This window comes from Colias eurytheme, chromosome 10 (assembly GCF_061535395.1).
Source record: "Colias eurytheme isolate Ceu_HAF_F1 chromosome 10, ilColEury1 Martin Lab GWU primary, whole genome shotgun sequence".
In the NCBI taxonomy this organism is placed as follows: Eukaryota; Metazoa; Arthropoda; class Insecta; order Lepidoptera; family Pieridae; genus Colias; species Colias eurytheme.
In genome coordinates, this window is record NC_142989.1 from 7,521,748 (window position 1) to 7,535,653 (window position 13,906).

Genomic DNA, 13,906 nt, shown 5'->3' on the forward strand with positions numbered 1-13,906 from the left:
TTCATTAACTTCGCGACCTTATAGCCGTTCCGAGATGATAATCGCGGAAAATCTGAATTGTTTCGAGTCGACACGGCCAAGTTCAAACCGCCAAGTAATTACCACGAATGACTTTGATTTACTGATGTAATTGTGATATAACAACTGTGGCAGTTAAGCGTACGTTCATTAGTTACAACTAATTAATGGCTCTTTTATGGTGGACTTTTTATTTGTATTACTAAGTGAATTTCCGTCTTTGAAGCAAATTAATCAAACATTTTGAATAAAATAAATTCAATTTTTTGTTCTTGTGTGTTACTACAAATAACTACTGAGTTATCGTATAAGATAATGACTACAACCAATATAGAAGATCTTTTTATCGAAAACCAAAAATATAGTCAAAATATAGAAGTTCCTTCTTCGATATGACTCTACTATAGCATTAATATATTGGTAATTTGAAATTTCCGTAAGTATATTAATTAATTTTAGGTAAGCAGTGAACCTGAATATAATTCAATCTTATGTAGGTACCTATATAATTATAAATTTCTACATACATTGTTCTTCAAAACATCCTCTTTATGTAATGCAAATAAATACGATTTTATACAAATTCCCACGGTTCAGGCTTCAATGTACTTGAAACTTGTTTATTCAATTAAGAGTTGAATATAAAACAGTGCTTATTACGTATATAAAAGTTACACTAAAACCATTATTATACTATAGATGCAGTAATAATAAAAGTATAAGAATTTTATTGAAATAATGTAAGTATATGAAAGTCGTCACCTAAGAAACACACATGTTTGCATAATGTACCTATTATCAAAATGTGAATATTTTTTTATGCAAAGCTAAAGATATTTCATAATACATAATTGTTTTATTTGATAAGCAGTATGTTATAAAAATTTCTAAATTTTAATAAAAAACGAATGGTTAAAATATAAAATTGTATGTAGTATATACTTCTGATAAATTAGTTACACATCCCAAATGCACCTTTTGGGTAATTATTTTATCATGCATGTAATCAATCTTCTCAAAAAAAGCTCGAAATGCTTGATGTATAAAAAACATCGTTGTGTTTAAAAGGATCAAATAAAATAGGGAAGCTTTGATAGGTAGGTGACTACTGACTACGTTGAAAAAGATAAGTCATTCTACTTCTCACAGATTAATATAGAACCAAATACTTGATGTGGTTTAAAGACTTCCTCAATAAATTATCTAACATATGTAATTGAGATTTTCAATGACACTGCACAAAGACACCCATTATTTCACACAGAATCGTGCGTTTTATTGTTTAAAGGACGTTCGCACGTATGTTTATTTCGCAATCGAAACGTGACGATATGACAAGTTTTAGGAAAATATTCTAAACACATGACATGGAAGTTGATTCTTTAAAAGTTATTACAGATTTTGACGCGTAGGAACTGAAAATGTGCGCACTTGTCCTCATATTGTATGGTGCAAGAAATTTCAAGACGGAATTTTATGTATATCAATGCATAAAACATGCATTTAGTTCATTCGACTTAGAGTTAGGTCCCTTTTAAAATAAAAGCTGACTATAAAATATATTAAGCAAGTGTAAAACGATTCTAGTGGAAATAAGTTCGCGTTATTTTTTACTCTACCAAAGATAGAGTCACACGTATGGAATGTATTTTGCTGATTCGTATGTTGTAAACTCGTGACTGTTTTAAATATTTATAAAAATTTCCAGTATTTATTTTAAAATTGAAATTGATTTTAAAATTGACATTGAAAACCATTGCGAAAAAGTGTTTGTTGATATTAAAGTAACATAAACAAAATAAATGTTTTCAGAACTACATTAAGAAGAACATCCTAATTTAAAATTTTACTTTTTTCGAGGGTAGGAGCAAAAAAGAGACACACGTTTTTTCGTAAGCTGTTATATTTAAAATTTGATTTTATATACAAACTCATAGTATTACTTTACCTATATGTGTTAATTTTGTGCCTTTACCTACCAGTTAAATCTCCATATATAAATATCCAACATTCACACACTAAAACTATTACTTCACTTTGAAACCACACAATGGAATCTGTCAAACAATCAATGACTGACATGGCAGCCTTGTTCAATGCAAAAATGGCTGAATTTCAGCGGGACCTGCACAATGTTAATAACACCAATAATTCCCAACCTGCTTCTACCAGCCCCACTTCAAAATTAGCAGCAGAGTTCAACACCTTCCGCTCTTTTGTTGTATCTTCTCTGCATACTTTGCAATCGCAGATTGAGTTCCTCTCAAATCAGTTTATTAGATGGGAGATGAGAAGTCGGAGGAAAATGTTATTATTGCATGGATTACCAGAAGCTTCAAAAGAAAATTCTGCAGAGTTGGTGTCTAAAGTGGTGACGGATCACATAAAAGTTTCTCAATTTCAAAAGGAATCTATTTCCCGGTGCCATCGTTTGGGTTCAGCAAAGTCAGATAAGCCCAGGCCCATTATAATTAAATTTAAAGATGTTTCTTTAAGAGATACCATCTGGTTTTCTAAGACTGCTCTGAAGGGTACTGGATACACACTGTCAGAATTTCTTATGAAGGAAAGACATGATGTTTTCATTTCTGCAAGAACCCGCTTCGGTATAGCCAATTGTTGGACCAAGGATGGTTATATCATTGTTCAAGCTTCTGACGGCTCAAGACATAAGGTCACAACGATGGCTGAACTTGAATCCATTCCTTCAACTGCCGGGTGCTCAGCTTCAACTTCCACTAATTTGCCACAACAAGTCAATAACTCAAAGCCGTTGTCAAATGTTAGACCGAAGAGGCTCGGCAAAGTTAAGTAAGCATTCAATGCATGTTTATTTCAATTGTATGTTTTGCCCATATATGATTTAGTAATTTAGTTTCCTGTCATATGAGTTATCACTGTGTATCTCTTCTAACTTCTTTCAATTACTATGCTGCTTTTTATTTTTAAGTGTTGTAAGTTCTTATTTTAAAGTTGATTGTAGTTTTATATTTTATCTCTTCACTTTATCTTTAGTTGATTATAGTAATTAATACTACCCTTTTATTGTATTAATGTATTGCTTGATACCCGATTAGGTATTTATACGATCATACTTTGGTCTTTGACAAACTGTCAATTGTCAAATGTCAAATTTGTGCATTTATTTTTTTTTTTTATATAATCTATTAGTGTCATTTGTGTGGATACTAGCATATTTGAAATTTCACAGTTAGTAATCGTTTTAATTTTGTGTTCTTTTGTTGTAATTTTAATTTTCTTTTTTTTAATGTAACTGGTGGTTAAGGTAATGTTTGAGCGTTACATATTTTTAATTTTTTATTAGTAGCTAATTAAATATATATTCGTAGTACATTTATTATATTATATATTTTATATTATGACTTTAAATTGTAGCACAGACAATGAAAGTTTCATTACACTAAATAATTCTAACAATGATTTCTCAGATGACGACAGTTTCCATAGTTTAACCTGTTCTCCTTCTCCTTGCATTTCTTCTCTCTTTTCTAATTTTAAAAACAACTTAAATATAGTACATATTAATGCGCAGAGTATCCCGGCACACTATCCTGATCTCCTTGCTACTTTCGACTCCAACTCTGTTCATGCTATTTTAGTATCCGAGTCCTGGTTAAAGCCCTGTCTTCCTTCCTCTTCTTATAGTATTCCAGGATTTAATCTGATAAGAAATGATCGGATCGGCCGAACGGGGGGAGGGGTGGCTATATACTTGCGCTCACAAATTCCTTACTCCATTATAAGCCTATCTCCTCAGCCCCCGCCTGGTGATGCTGCCGAACATCTTCTTATTGAGATTACTTCCTCGAATACTAAAATCCTTCTTGGTGTTTTTTATTCCCCTAGCCTTACAGTTAACTATTTCCCGTCCTTTGATCACATCCTTGAATCCTTCTCGCCACTTTATAAGCATATCATCTTGTTAGGAGACTTTAACACTTGCTTACTCAAGGGTGATCAACGCAGTAAAAGGCTACTATCTATTGTAGATTCTTATAATCTAAAAGTCCTTCCTTCACAAGCTACCCATACCGCTCCTAACTGTATTCCTTCCCTCCTTGACCTGGTCATTGTTTCCTCTCCTGAGCATGTCACCGAGCACGGACAGTGTTCGGCTGATATGTTTTCCTTACATGACCTTATTTTCCTTTCGTATAAGATAAAGCCCCCTAAGTTAAAACCAAAAGTTGCCATGCATCGTAATTTTGCTAAAATGAATACTGAACTACTTTGTGAAGACGCAAGTAACATTGACTGGTCGGTTGTTTTCTCTGCCGATACTATCGATGAGAAAGTGTCTTTATTTAATTCGTTGATTATCCAACTTTACGATGCACATGCCCCACTCCGCCCTGTTAAGTTAAAACACTTACCAGCCCCGTGGATGACAGATGACCTTAAAAAACTGTTACGAAAGAAGGCGCGGGCAAAGTCTAAATTAAAATTGTCAAATTCGGAGTCCAATCGGGAAAAATTTATTTTGATTCGAAATCGCTGCAATACGCTATGTAGGGATGCACAACGCCAGTACTTTGCCAAATCTATTGATAACGGTGACCCGTCGAAAATGTGGAAATTCTTCAGATCCCTCGGACTTGGCAAATCTCCCCTTAATCCTGTTCCTAGTACAGTCCATGTCAATGACCTTATTTCTCACTTTTCTAATCCCTCTTCTGATTTCCTTCCCACCTTAAAATCTAGTACCCTAAACTGTCTTAACACCTTACCTCTTCCCAGCTCTCCTTCTTTCGTATTCCGTCAGTTCTCCGAGTGCAGTGTTAAGAAGAGCGTGTTGTCAATCACCTCGAAGGCTGTTGGTAGCGACTGTATTGGTCGAAGCATGATCATTCCAATCCTTACCATCATTAATCCTGTCATTACCCATATCCTAAATTCCTCCATTTCTACAGGAAAGTTTCCTAGTGATTGGAAAAATGCCCATATTCTCCCTCTCCCTAAAAACCCGAATCCTTCGACTCCGTCTGATTTCCGCCCCATAGCTATCCTCCCTTTCCTATCCAAGGTTCTCGAGCGGTTGGTTCAAGAACAACTGAGCATTTTCCTAAATCATCACCAACTCCTAAATCCTTTCCAGTCTGGATTTCGACCAGGACACAGCACGACCACTGCCTTAATTAAAATTACTGACGACATCCGACGAGGTTTCGACAACAAAAAGCTCACCATACTCACGCTGATTGATTTCAGTAACGCGTTCAATAGCGTCGATCATGACGTACTGCTGGCAGTGCTGCGCTCTCTTAACTTATCCTCCTCGGCTACTGACTGGTTACAAAGCTACTTAGAGGGACGTCGGCAGCGTGTACTAATTGAGGAAGTTTCTTCAACATGGTGCAATGTTTCTGCTGGCGTTCCTCAAGGTGGCGTATTGTCTCCCCTCCTTTTTTCCATTTTTATAAACTCCATTTCCAAGGACATTGTGTCATCTTACCACATGTATGCGGACGATTTCCAACTATATAAACACGCGTCACTTCTTGAACTACCTGAAGCGATTTTCCAAGTTAACGCTGACCTCGCAGCAATAGTCAGATGGAGCAAAAGTCATGGTTTAACAGTTAATCCAATTAAAACCAAGGTTATCATATTCGGAAGTAGGCAATTAGTCTCAAAAATTGACTGGACCAATTTACCGAACGTTGTCGTTGATGGTGTTCTCATCCCTTATAGTACTCAGGTAAAAAATCTTGGTCTAACTCTGGATCAAACTTTTTCCTGGGATGAACAAATAAAGCAGGTACAAAAAAGGGTTTTTTCTTCTGCCTTTTCTTTACGGCGCTTGCGCAACTTTCTTCCAGTCACATCCAAAATTACCTTAGCTCAATCCCTTCTCCTTCCTCTCCTTGACTTTTCTGACTCCTGCTATCCTGATATTCGTCAATATCAACTTGACACCCTTGAGAAGCTCCAAAATTTCTGTATCAGATTCATATTCGGACTCCGTAAATTTGACCATGTCTCTGAATACAGGAAAAGGCTTAAGTGGCTTCCTATCCGTTATCGCCGGGATACCCATCTGCTGCATCTTCTATACTGTATTCTGTTTAGCCCTAAGACTCCTTCTTACTTAAAGGATAACTTCGATTATTTAAGCTCTAGTCATACTCTCTCTCTTCGTTCTTCCAACTTGTTATTGCTCAGCACCCCTTTCCATCATTCTAAATTTTTTAACAATTCTTTCACAGTCCGGGCTATTCAACTATGGAATACTTTACCAGAAAGTATTAGACGTGCTCAAACGCTCAGCTCTTTTAAAGTATTGCTAAAAGATCACTACTTTTCCTTGCTATAGTTTTTTTTATTATCATCCTTTTTTTCCTTACTTTATGTTTTGCTTGCTGACGTCATCAAATATTGTTTTTTATAAATTTATTGTCTTTGTGCTATAGTATATGTATGTTTATGTATTCTATTTATATAATATGTATTCTATTTATATAATATGTATTTATATATCATATGTAACTATGTATATGTGTATTTTATTTATTTGTAGTATAATTTATGTATATATAGTAGGTATATTTGATACTTAAATAATTTTATTTATTTATTAGGTATAATTATTATCATTATTTTTTTTTCTCTTCTTTTTGCACTATCCCATTAACATCATACATTTCCTTTCCCATCAGGTTGCCTGGTAGAGATTGCTGCTTAGCAATAAGGCCGCCTCTTGTACAAACTATGCCTTCCTTTTGTATTTTAATGTTATTTTTGTCCTAACTTTGTTTGTGCAATAAAGTGTTATAAATAAATAAATAAATAAATAAATAAAATCGAGTTCAAGTTTACAAGCATACGTACAATCGAAAACAAAAGTATGAAGACGTTAACTAAAACTACAATTCTTTCTTTATGCAACGCATTTACGTAGCTTTTTACTCGTTTAGATGTGCAAGGTATATTGAACCTTATTCCTACGTACATATGGTTATAAATAAAGTATAAAAAATTGGAAGAATGTGTAATACAGTAAGGCAAGGTAAGGTCAGGATCGTCTATGAATGGTCAGATATTAGCGTTGAGATAAGTAGTGTAGGTAGTGTGAAAATCTTGAATTCGTGCAAATTATTGAAAAGTACAGTCAAATGCATACTAATTTTCTATTTGAGATGGTGTTTAAATTATTTTTTATGCTCCTGCCTATTATAACACCATAAATAGATACAACTTAAAATAATAGTTTTTAGTTTGTTACAATACAGATCGTTCGCAGAGTTTTAAATGCATCGTCCAATCGTTAAGAAGTTACTCGTTATCAGTATAATGCAATAACTACAGCACACTTTACGAAAAAAATCGTTAGCTGTGAAATATTTCTCAAAAAATTCGCCTCGTTTACGCACACTAGCGTTATTTTCAACGCGCCATATTATAATAGCGACTTTTCTACTCAACAGTCCAATTTTTCGTTAAAAAATTAAAGCGCACTTGTAAATCTAGTTTATGTAAAGCAAAAAATCTAGCTTCAGTGTCATGACCGTGAGAAATGTACCAAGGCGAAGGCACGAAATGTATTTATCGACCATTGTACCCTTTGTGTTACTTGGCGACAAAAAGTGACATTCGTATTACATATTGGTATTACTATAATTTGCGATATATAATTTTTCGTATATAACGTAGCAGAGACCTGTAATTTTTATTAAAACGAAATAGCAGTACTTGCATGTGTGTCTCGCGTAGAACGAAGGAAGAGTAGGTGGGTATTTTTTGCGTTCATTTCGCGGTGACGACTAACAATAAGATTGTTTGGACTTGCAAGACAACACAGAAAGTTATTTAATGATTAATTTGGAATAATATGATGTATAAAACATTTTCCATGTAACTATAAGTGTCTACTTAATACAATAAACTTTATAATAGACACAAAATTGTTTCGCCTTGTAAATGATGCCTATGTCGAATGACCTACGTAATATGTATGTTACGTATGTTCATCACCTAGCTTTTGAAAAAAATGCGTTTTAGGGTTGTAAAAAGATGCAATTTGATTTAGAGACATTTATTTCAAAGAATTTTATTTCAAATTTTCCATTCTTTTACATCAATAACTTCGATGAATGTTCTGGAACTTATATCATATCTAGAACTTAGTCATGTATCTTATAATATGTAATTTTTTATCTCGGTCGTATATTTTTATAAGTCAGATCGTTAACTAATGGTTGTGTAACAAACACGATATTTAACTACGGCCTATCGATTGGTGTCGGGACATCCTGCCATTTATTCTATTGTTATTGCAGACAACAATGGCAAAACAACCATAACAAATTTATCTATAAAATAAAAATAATACCTAAGTTCATATTCTAAAGGAATTATGGTTTTATTTTTCCGGTGTATATGGTCAGCTATAAAAAATGGTTACCTAGTTTACCTACCAAGTATATCCTAGGTGATGAGTGATTTTTTACTGAAATTATATTAATGATAATATAACAAACTGTATTACCCACATAAAAATAATATGATTTGAATATACTAATAACTAATAATGCAAATTATAGCATTTTTACGTACGTAACTGCGGAAATATGTAAATGTAATGTTAGAGTTCAATTATTTTTTGATCATTGCATAAAATACTCTCATGTATATAAAATATATACATAAGAGTATATCAGATGATTTATTACATAGTTCACAAATGAAGCTCTAGGTATATGATGTTTGATATTTAAACCTGTACATTTGAATTTGTACATTGTATAATTGAAATGTAGTTTTATTAAAAAAATACTTAAAATGAGTCCCAGAAACTTTTGTAATCAAATCAGTTGCTTTCTCTACTGATTTATTGTCATGTATGTACACATAAGTAATAGCGCCGAGCCTAATAGTTGTTAGTCCATTATATAAGTGAAGTGAGCTTATATAACTTAAGTTATGTGAGTTATAGCTTCTAGATTATGTTCGCTAATCGTTATTTGAATGACCTTAACATTGATACAATAACAATTCTATTAAATGCTATTGTAATAATTAGTTTTCGTATAAAATATCTATAAATAAAACTATTATATACGTAAGTATAGTTTTGCGTATGTATATATCGAGTTCAAATGTATCTTTTTGTCTGGGCATGAAAAAAATGTTTAAATTGATATCTAAGAGTTAATTATTGGTGGTAAATGTTAAAAATATATAATCAAGATTCAAAAGTGCTTCTAGAAGAAGTCTAATTGAATAAATAAATGTTTGAGTTTGAGTTTAATTAGGTATTTAATGAATTTTTAACCGACTTCCAAAAACAAAAGGAGGAGGTTCTATCTTCGTCTATAGGTATGAATATTTTGTGCATGTTAGCCGTAACAATTAACAACAAACGATCTTATTATAATATTTTACCTTATAACGTTTTTTTGTAAAATTTATTCCATTTTGTTTGTTATGTGGATATTTGGTATTTAAAGTTTTTGATATTATATGTATACTGTGTCCTTTTCTGTGTGAACTAGATACATGCTTATTTATTATTATTTTCAAATTTGAAATTTATATTCCTTGCTAATTGTAAAAGCATAGGAATGAATTGCACTAGTTTTCTTATTCAACAATGGTATTCTCTCATCAATGGCTTATTGTTACGCGTCGATTACATATTTTCCCGTCTTTTGATATCCCTTTGGTGATATGAGATATCTTCAATTACTGTCACAAAAACAAAAACAGTATTTTTTTACAAAATTAAAGGAACTGAAGGTTCATGACTTATTGCACGCCTCATAAGCGAAGCGTTGAGGTGGGTACTACTGTCACTTCGCGCAAAACATCTGATTTTTCAAACTTAAAATGTCTTTATGTATCATACATTGCACTTGTAAGATAATACATACACACACATATTAAGAAAAAACACTATTTTTAACGTTCATGATATTTTTGATGTCATTTTTGTTATTTAAACTAGTTAAAAAACAGTTTAAAAAAGTTCTGTCTTGGACGTCCGTGTGTCTGTATGTGCGGATCCTTTTTCTTGTTAACACGATAGCGACCGAAATACTTTACTAATCGAGTCTTTTTTTTTCTCTTACGCTTGAGTATGCTCAGGAATAGAACCCTTTCATTTTTCAGGGTCTGATTCGATGTGGTTTAATTGTTATTAAATAAACAAAAATAATAATTAATAAATATTTATTAAAAAAAAATTATAAGGCGTGCACTTTTGGATTTTCCAAATTATTTATTAGATGCAGTGGCTTTTTTATAGAGTTTAGTGGGTACTATTTTCATACACAATAAGTAATTAGTTTTAATTTTTGAATATTGCTCATAAAATGTAATTGTTAGCTGTTCTGTTTAATTCACCTAACTACGTTTAAAGATTCCGATATTTTCAACATATATTGTTGTATATTATTGTTCAATAGGTTAGATTTTAAAACTTATATACGTTCAATTATGATTTGTTCTGAATATTTTCAAGAAGAATAATCATGGATTCAAAAGAATAAATCAAAGGATTTCTCACAAGTCATTTTTGCAGTGTTACGTACATACATTGTTTACTTGATAGCCATCTGAATACTCTGCTGTAATTTGCGTTTAATGGTAGTAACTACAACGTGAAAATCCTTGTATTAAATTGTCTTTAATTCAATAAAATGCATGATATGAGCATGTTACTTAATATTTAAACTCCTACTTTGTCTAACTTGTTAACTTTAAATTTTAATTTTATTATAAGATAAATCTAGTACTCATAGAGTACCTTGATATTTAATAGTATTCGTATATATCGATATTTTTATGTAAAACATTTTTAACAGATGAACTGATGTTCACATACAGAAAATTTCATAAGTAGAAAGTTCGTTTAGTATGTAGATGGGATATTATTATATTATTATGATATTATTCTCATGGGCATGTAGATTAGATGTTATGGTATTCATAGTGTAGCAATTTTCCTAGACATAGACTAATTTAAACGAAGATAAAAAGTTAATTACTCACAGCAGCATGTTGAGTTACATCATTAACATCAGTTTCGAAATTCCACTGCGCCGCTACATTGTTCGTGCACTCCTTAGAAGCCTGCTCGTCTGCTTGTTTCAGGAAATCCCGAATCTGGTTTAAGCTCACTTGATTGACTCTATTATCAATGCTATTTGTATTAAGATCCCTGTTAAAATCAAACGGATTCGCCCCCGCAAAGTTAGGATCGTTCCTGACAAAATTTGGGTCATTCCTCCTAAAATTCGGGTCACTGTTGATGTCTATTCTATCATCGCGGTTGCGGTCGTCAAAGGGACGCAGGGTGGAGCTGGGCCCGCTTGCGTAGTTAAAGTTGGGGTTGCCATTATTGCTTATAACCGGAGTTATCCCACTAAAAGGCGTCGAAGAAGGATACCCTCCAGAAACAGAGCTTTGTGGTCGAGCGGTGCTGTACTGAAAGTTTCTGTTATCAAAGTTATTTCCTACACTGGATTGCGTACTAGATACACCATATCCATATGGATTCCGTTGGGTAGATGAAACTATCGGCGGAAGATCAAGCTGTGGTTCAGCTAGAATTAAGACCGGCAGCAGAGTAATACGGAGCCAGAGGCTTAGAATCTTTCTCGTTTGCGCACAAGCCATTTCTGGCTGAGTAAGGAACAATGTTATCACTGTCCTAGTAGATATAGATATTCTGGGTTATCGCGTTATGGTGGTAAGCAATGGTGCGTGGTACCTGGTTGCACTCGCGGCGGCAACTGTGTTTGGTTGACGCCTGTTTGAACTCAGGCCGTGTGAATCGGCTTTGTTTTCTGTGCGTCTGTCCAAGTACAAACTTGGAGGACCTTGTATAGGTAGGTAAAGATAAATCGCAGTTGTTGGAAGGCAGGCGTTAATTTGGCATGTTAGTAGGAAACACACGTCTGTATATGAAATTAAGTGCGTGCAGCCTTCGTAGTATGACAGTTCCATATCGAAGTTTTTTAGCAACTCCACTTGCGTAAGTAAATTAATTCTTAGAAAATGAAACTTTTACTTCTTGAAGCTCCAATGAGATATTTAAATATTTACTAAATAAATACATTCATAAAATGCATACAATTTAAATGATAAAATTCAATTTCTTTATAGGACGGTAAAAAATATGTCATTAATTTCATACTTTTTAAATTCCAGAAACTGGAAAATTGAGAAAGCACTTTGAGAATTTATATTCATGTTTAAAATTTATTTGCAGCACATTTGCTTAACTTTTTCAACTACCAAATTACTATGTAAACAAGAAAAATAATATGATGTTATTTTAAGATATACATCAAATAATGATATTCAAATAGGTACTATAAAACTTGTGCCTCTACCATAATTATTATGATTTAAATCAGTAGAGCAATATAATATAGAGCAATATTATCAGGATTAAAACTGAATCTTGGTCTAAGGCTATTTATTATGTAATTACACTAAAAATTTGTTTTTTTTACCAAACATTACTCAACATTGGGCCCACCTAAAGTGTCATAATTACGCTTTCCAAAGAACCCACTTTTAAACTTAATGAAAGTGTTTTAAATGAGTTTTGAGTTACATGTAGATTTTGTAAGGAGCATAGCACAGGCGTGGAACATCGTTTTACAATTAGTGCGTTCAAGCTTAGAATATTTTAATTTTATGACGTAAGCCAGAATTTTCAAACTAATATTTCAAGTCTAAACCAAAGGTATATTCTTACCTGTAAAAATATTACAAGCTGGTTCATCTGGCTTTTCCTATGCCACTTAGGGCCGATTTTTCAATGCTTGGATAAAACTTATTCGTCGAATAATGTATAAAACTACCATTTTAAAAACGTATTCTAATTGCCCGTATTTGACAGTTTACGTGACATTTAAATATTATCGTGTAATAGATACTTTATTGGACGGATAAGTTTTATCCAAGCATTGAAAAATCGGCCCTTAGAAAAAAAAATTCTAGAGATGAAAGGGTCATCATAATCTTTCAGTATCTTCATATAATAGTTTTCTTTCTTAGCCTACTATAAACAGATTAATCAATTCGTTACTACTTTAACTAAATATGACAAACTATAGAGCCTAAAGTGATAACTGATAAGGAATGAAAGTAGCACACGTTAATGGGGCATTGTGAAAACTGCCTTAACATTAATGAGGTTTTTGTATTTTCTTATATAATTTAGTACTTAGATATATTGTTAACAACCACATTCATATAATGTTTTAAGACGATGAAAAATTATATATCAATATTTATTATATTTTTATGTAATAACTATACGAAACATTGAAGATGTAGAAGTATGTGTAGTAAACTAAACTGATTGTTTATAAAGAGTACTCAGAATGTTGTTGCAGTTCGTATCGTTTGTATCGTAACAAACAAGCAAATACTTCCTCTTTTAATATATTAGTACCTATAAATTTAACAAAATAATACATGAATTAGATGCATATAATATGCATGATATTTTAGTCACATCTACATCATACCTTGGGCATAAAAATTAGGATATACTTATATCCAAAGTCAAACACATAAGTGTAATGTGCGTTACATCTTGACATCGCTCCGTAGGCAATTTTCCTTTTGTCCTAGTTACCGTGGGAATATCTGTGTTGTATGATAATTCTACTCTAGTATATCATTAGTGTGGTTATACGTCGCATACAAATATAGGTAATTATTGAAGGCTTTTTATTTGTTGATTATTAAAAATATGCTTGGTATGGCGTGTTCGACTGTTTTAATTATGCAATATAACATTTTTCTTTATTATGCGCTATTGTTTGATATTGATATACCTAAGATAATTAAATAAATAAAATAGGCTTACGTTTTAGTTGATTTATTTTACGCCTAGTTTGATTTCTTA

At 32.5% G+C, this 13,906-nt stretch overlaps 1 protein-coding gene across 1 annotated transcript in view; it reads right to left on the bottom strand.

Annotated features, from left to right (window-relative positions):
* The window catches only part of Ance-3 (angiotensin-converting enzyme Ance-3), a 101,383-nt gene extending 89,594 nt beyond the window's left edge, over window positions 1–11,789 (bottom strand). Inside the window, exon 1 of the mRNA XM_090106718.1 lies at window positions 11,029–11,789. Within this exon, the coding sequence (XP_089962844.1) occupies window positions 11,029–11,655 (627 nt within the window). The 5' untranslated portion in view covers window positions 11,656–11,789. The remainder of the gene's footprint in view (window positions 1–11,028) is intronic.
* Window positions 11,790–13,906: the final 2,117 nt, after the last annotated feature.